This window comes from Pundamilia nyererei, unplaced genomic scaffold, assembly GCF_000239375.1.
Source record: "Pundamilia nyererei isolate P.nyererei 1_Seehausen unplaced genomic scaffold, PunNye1.0 scaffold00294, whole genome shotgun sequence".
NCBI classification, from domain to species: domain Eukaryota; kingdom Metazoa; phylum Chordata; class Actinopteri; order Cichliformes; family Cichlidae; genus Pundamilia; species Pundamilia nyererei.
This window is the reverse complement of record NW_005187695.1, coordinates 469695-475855: the sequence shown is the minus strand read 5'-3', so window position 1 is coordinate 475855 and position 6161 is coordinate 469695. Positions and strand designations below refer to the sequence as shown.

The window sequence follows — 6161 nt, the reverse complement described above, 5'->3', positions numbered from 1 at the left end:
CACAACCACATCAAGTTTACAGCCACAAATGGGTTTGTTATCGTCAGCACAGCTTTTTCTCTAACCAGTGATGAGCATCGTATATATCAGAAGCAAACTGCACCAGTTTAACTAACGTCTGTGATGTAGAAGAACAGAAACAAGCACCGGTACCCTGGATGTTGATTTATTTTCTGGTCATTTACTGAAGAAAAGTTTAAAAAGCATTCTGGGTAAACTTTCAAGGGTCATCTAATCACATGGCAAAGGTAGCTGCGCTGGTTGGAGCATCTGAAAGGTTTCTTTTTGATACCAGGCTCAACTTGTAGCAGCGGTTCTTTGATTCCTTTTGAATCTTTTAGCCAGGATTCCTTCTGAATGATTCCTTCTGAATTATGGCTGGGAGATTCATTAAATATACTAAAGGTATTATACCAAGAAATCTGCTGATTTTCAGTGAGCCAGGTGGAAACTTTTTTTAATATACAGATATATACTCTGGCCTGGGGGTGAGGACAAGCATGCATGTATTATATTTTAATTTTCTCCCGAGTGTCTCTTCCACAGAATCGCTGTAGCCCAGTATTTTACCACTGCTCACTTGGGTTTCAGTCTGCCTCCCGAAAATAGGAGCATTAGGCTTTAAAGATGACAGATAATTGCAAACACCTGCTCTCCCATCAGTGGAGCACTGTTGCTAAGCAATAAATAATGCAGCCAATCACAGTGGAAATCCTCAGAGGGTCGTCTGTACCGTTGGCACGGGCAGGTAAAGCAAATGACGTCCTGTACATGAAACAACAGTCAGGAATAAAGAGCCTGAGTGGGTATTAGTGATGTCACTGACGCCCATCAGTGTTCTCAGTTACAGCAGATGGCGTGTCCGCTGTCGGAAAAGATTTGTTCAAATTAGTGCAAATAAATGAGGATTTTGGAAACAAACACACACGCGCACACACACACACATAGATGAAACAAACAAGTGAAGGAAACAAGATGCCAACTGGTTATCAGAGGAGTTGGCATGGCAACGAGTAAAGTTGCTATGGGAATGGTAGTATTAAAAGAGATGAAAGAGGAATTATCAGCACAGTTGGAAAGTAGGGCCCTTATTGTATAATCCCTAAAAGTCTAGATTTAGAAATGCTGACCTACATGTGTGATTGCTTCAAATAGACTGAAAGAGCATTGAGACAGTGGTTTGTGTTGGGCCTTTATTAAATGAGTTTTATAGGTTTTCTGTTGGGTTTTATATGCTATGTGTTGTTCATACTATTACATAATAGGGACTTCCAGCCAGGCATTGCTGCTCAGCATAAACCTCTTCCAGACCCTTACACAGGATAACTACGGCGTTGTATTGCTGCCCCCTAGTGGAGCAAAGTAACATTGAACACTTTCAGTTAAAAACATTTTTTTTACCCACTCACTCTGTTGGAGTCTTTATTGTAACAAAATAAAAATCTGAATATATTTGTAATCAATTCTTCTTTTGTCCTTTTTCTATTTCCCTGCCACAGATGACAGAAACTACACAGGTAAGAATTTATTGTTTCCTAATTTTGTGATTTTGAAATCTGTTAACCTCGCTCAGCTCAGCGATGACCTGTTGAAGGTTACAGGGTTAGATTAAGGTCACCGAGTCTCAGTCTTTTTCTGCTGTAACCTTTATAACCTTCCCAATTTTATCAATCATTAACACTAACAAAGGAAGATTAATTTTACTTACTAAGGGTTGAAATTAACCAAAAATAAACACAACTTATTATGCATTAAAAAGCATATTCATGCAGCCTAGTTTCACTTTGTTCTGCACTCGTTGCTCCTGCCCCATCTGTGGCTCTGGGCAACAGTTGTGAGAGTCACCAGGATCCCGTCCACTCCTTTTTTATGGAATCTTTTGCCAAATGGAAAAGCTGACAATAGAAGAACTCTTTGCTCAAAATGCATGTGTAACATTTTAGCTTCTAGTATCTGAAAATGTGCCAGGCAGCTAGTCACCTCGTGGTTGTTAAGAGAGTAAATGATAAGGACAGATATCAAATCTATTCAGTAGTGCAACAGACAACCGTCACCTCAAGATGCTTTGTACTGTAAAGACACTGCAGTGTTTGAGAAAAAGCCCCAATGATCAGCCCCACCCCCACCCTTGAGCAGCATTTAGAGACAGTGGTGAAGAAGAACTCCCTTTTAACAGGGAAATATTTTAAGCAGAACCAGCCTCGGTGATGGGCCGTCTATCGATTTGTCAGGGGGTCAGGACAGAGAAAAGAGAGAAAAACCCCAAAACAGACAAAACACAAACTGCAAAAGACCGTAAACAAAAGTCACATGACTGCATATTTTGCAGAGAAGGACTGTTCAGTGCACTGTGAGAAGTCTGAGTCAAGCAGCAGCAACTAAGAAAACTGATCCCGCCCCAACTGTAAGCTTCATCAGAAAAGGAGAGCTGGAAGCCTAAAAGTGCCGAACATGTCTGTCTCCTGAATCCAGACTAACAGCTATGGGCTCTCCGTCCTTTTCTACCCTTGGAAACTCTGTGAAACACAAATAAGCCAACAGCCTGAAAGTGAAGTCAGATAATAGTGTGAGGTTTTTAAGATACGGTGGAGCCTGATCATTCAGGACTGTGTGGAGAGAGTAGAGGACCCGAGTGCAGACAGAGGCAAGCAGACAAAACTGAACCACAGAGACATGAAGCAGGGAGACTTAGAACAGGGGAGAAGACACAAAAGGATCCACAAACAAAGGACAACAGCAACCTGTGCATTGTAGAAATGAATGTAGAATAAACTAAACTGAAACTAGAAAACCAAAGAATAATGAAATACAATAAAACTCAAACACTGGGTCACACGACCCAGGACCGTGACATAGAGCACCCTGACATAACAGGTTATATCCCGATCCAAAATAACAAACCAATCACCATAGCAAACACGACACAGGTCAGCTGTGCAAACCCAGGCCACGAAGCTCCCGACACACAGCCTTTGTACTGATGTTCATGCTCTGCAGTTACTGAGTCAGCAGAGAGCTGACTCAGTAACCTGAATGCTTCCATTGTGCTATAATACTACTTACAGCTGATCATGGAACAAGAAGAAGAGAAGAGATGTCATATGGTGATTTGTTCGAATGATCATTTACAACAGCGGTCCCCAACCCCTGGGCCTCGGACCGGTACCGGTCCGTGAGTCGTTTGGTACCGGGCCGCGAGAGTTGAGGCTCAGGTGTGAAATGTCTGGTTTTCAGGGTTTTCAGCGTGATTTTGTTGTCGTTTTTATCGTTAACTCGGTTTTCCTGGGTCTTTTCACGTGTGTTATGAATAAATCTTCTTTTTTTCGGTACTAGTTTTGTTTTGTTGTATTTTTCCGCGACACATTAAAGGCCGGTCTGTGAAAATATTGTCGGGCATAAACCGGTCCGTGGCGCAAAAATGGTTGGGGACCGCTGCTTTACAAGACGCTTACGTTCAGTGATCTGTTTAGAACAACCACATTCTTTCACAAATGTTTGTAAATAGTGTAAATAGATGACGTAACATTACAGGGAATCATTCGGTTATTAAAATGAGTATATATACTATTTTATAATTAGCTTTGTAATGAAGCCCATTAAGCATTTGAAAACTCAACATGGCCGTGAAGAAGCTGAAGTCTGAAATTACTTTTTTTAACAATACTGTTCATTTCAGTCACATCTCCTGTATAAACCTCTGCACTTTGATCCTATTGATCCCAGACTCCTGCAGCCATATGCTGAAGTGTCCTTGGGCAGGGCACTCAATCCCAAATACCCTCTGATGCATCCATCTGGGTGTGCATGAGTGTGTCTGTGGATGCAGCAGTTTAAAAAGTGCTTTGAGTGCTAAAAAAAATGAAAAACCGACACATCATACAGTCCATTTAGTACACAAACAGATTCATTCTTCCATTCTCATATTTAGCCTACCCCAACATCTAACTATATCTACACACTTTATCACCTTCCTTTGTGTTTGCAGTGCATCCTTCCAGTGTGACATAGTGTCTGCTAGCCTGAACCTAAATATCCTCCATTGTCTTTAAAAATAAAATTCTCAATAGAATAATCTTTTCCTTCTAATCCTTCTGTAAGATGAGCACAAACAGGATAGATGTAAAGTTGTGCAGATGTTGAGCGACATAAAAGTGGACACTGAAACACAGAGCCTCTTTGGAATGTTGCCAAAAATCAGTTTACATCAGATAAAATCAACTTTTTAAATACATGTCAAATCATCACAAATATGCAGTGTTTCAAAGAGTAGACCTCAAATCATAATATATTTCATAAGCAGACTTCCATCTTTGATCTCCCGTCAGTCCTCTAAGTTTGACACCAGGCTGCGGTGTGACTTCTTCACCAGAAGAGGGCAGAAGAGATCTTTGAGAAACCCCCCACACTCGGGCGTGTCTCCATGTGGGGCAGCAGTGGCCTGAAGCACCAACAGGCGCTTGTTCTAACTGAAGGTTTAAATCCCCACACCAGCTGGAAGATCTGACTTGAGGGCATGAACAGCTTTGAACAGCTTGTCCAACTCAATATTTTTTTTTTTTTACTGCTGTGATAAACAAGATCATAGTTGAAGCTGTAAACATAAGTTGAGGAAGATAGTTTTCATATCTTATATCAGAAAATGCACACATTGCAGAGCTCACGGGCTCTGCTCCAGTTTCCAACGAGCCAATTACACGAAGAAAGGTTCTGAGTAAATCCTTCATTTATGACTTTGAGGACGGTTTCATTTGCTCATTAGTGAGGAAGTATTTTCTCTCATCTAAACGAACCCCCCTGTGTCTTTGCTTGATTGTAATTCCAAAGTTTTAATGGAAATTATATTCTTATTAGTTTGTTGCTAATCACTTTTTCTATGCCCTCTCTGAAGATTCACTTTTTGAAAATGGACAGGATATTACAGGGATACAATATTAGAGGGATGTTCTGCTCACGCCGCCGCGCTGCTACACACAGCGTTACTTAAACACAGAGTTTAAACTGTGCAAGTTCACAGCAGGTCGTTCTCTGAAAATAAACTAATGTGCTTAGTCAGCCTTCCCTGGTAGAATAAAGGGTCGACGCATCTACAAGAAGAGCCACTTGATCTGACCCCTGGCAAGAATCATGAACACATTAGTAACTGTTGCAGGATGGTTCGTCCTCTTGCACAGTTATGTCACCACATTAGGAACTGGCCACGCTTTCAGACTGGTTGTTCAACCTTTTTTTGTCTGGTGTTCTCCCAAACACCTGTCAGATGGACTCCTCCATCAACACCTGCTCTCCAGGGTCAGTGGTTCATTTCTGTACAGGTACAATGCTGTGCAAAAGTTTAAAGCCACCCCTCATTTCTTGACATATGACATCCAAAGAGCCAGTCTTTGTTCCTTTTAGGTGCTCGTGAGCAGCATCCAAGCAGAGAGAGGTACCTAACTCGAAGGATAAACCGGTGGTGTGAACATAAAAGAAAATTTTAGCTAAGAACACATTTTAAATTGTATCTTTAGGCACTTTGCTACCTGCAGCCTACGACAAAAACACATCATTTGTTCCCATTTTTGTTGAATCTATGAAAAATACCAACGGTAACACAGTTCGACAGACATAAAATTGTATCTTTGCACCAACAAGGTGATTCCAGAAGAACTATCAGCTGAAGACTTGGCATGTCACAGTATAATGTGTAGTGTGTTGTTAAAAAATTGAGGGAAACTGGACGAGTGGAGGACTAAAGCAGAAGTGGCAGGTCTAAAGAAAAACAAAACATCGACAGTGAATGAACAATATCTGAAAGTCGTGTCTTTAAGAAACAGGAAAAATCCATCAAAGATCTGACACAGGACCTGAGAGATGCATCGGGACCTTCGGGTGATCCACGTGCTGTTCACTGAAGCCTCATCACAAACGCTCTCAGGCGTTCAAGAAGCCTTAAGGATGAGAAACTGGGAGAAAAGACTGAACATCAGTGGCAACTGGTCTGCTGGAGTCTGATGAATCCCAGTTTGAAATTTTTGGTTCAAGTCGTGATCAGTGTGTAAGGAGGACGTCAGGAGAGAGGCACACCAGCGAGTGTCTATGAGGGAGGTTCTGTCATGGCTCGGGGCTGCATTTCAGCCACGGTGTTGGAGATCTTTTCAAAAGTGATGAAACGATGAAAGCAG

The 6161-nt window shown here is 41.6% G+C and overlaps 1 protein-coding gene across 4 annotated transcripts in view; it reads left to right on the top strand.

Annotated features, from left to right (window-relative positions):
* Positions 1 to 6161, top strand: part of gabbr1a (gamma-aminobutyric acid (GABA) B receptor, 1a) — a 122832-nt gene that overhangs the window by 27151 nt on the left and 89520 nt on the right. For all 4 annotated transcript variants that reach the window (XM_005750960.1, XM_013915379.1, XM_013915380.1 and 1 more), the window contains one exon: positions 1500 to 1517. In XM_005750960.1, the coding sequence (XP_005751017.1) occupies positions 1500 to 1517 (18 nt within the window). The remainder of the gene's footprint in view (positions 1 to 1499; positions 1518 to 6161) is intronic.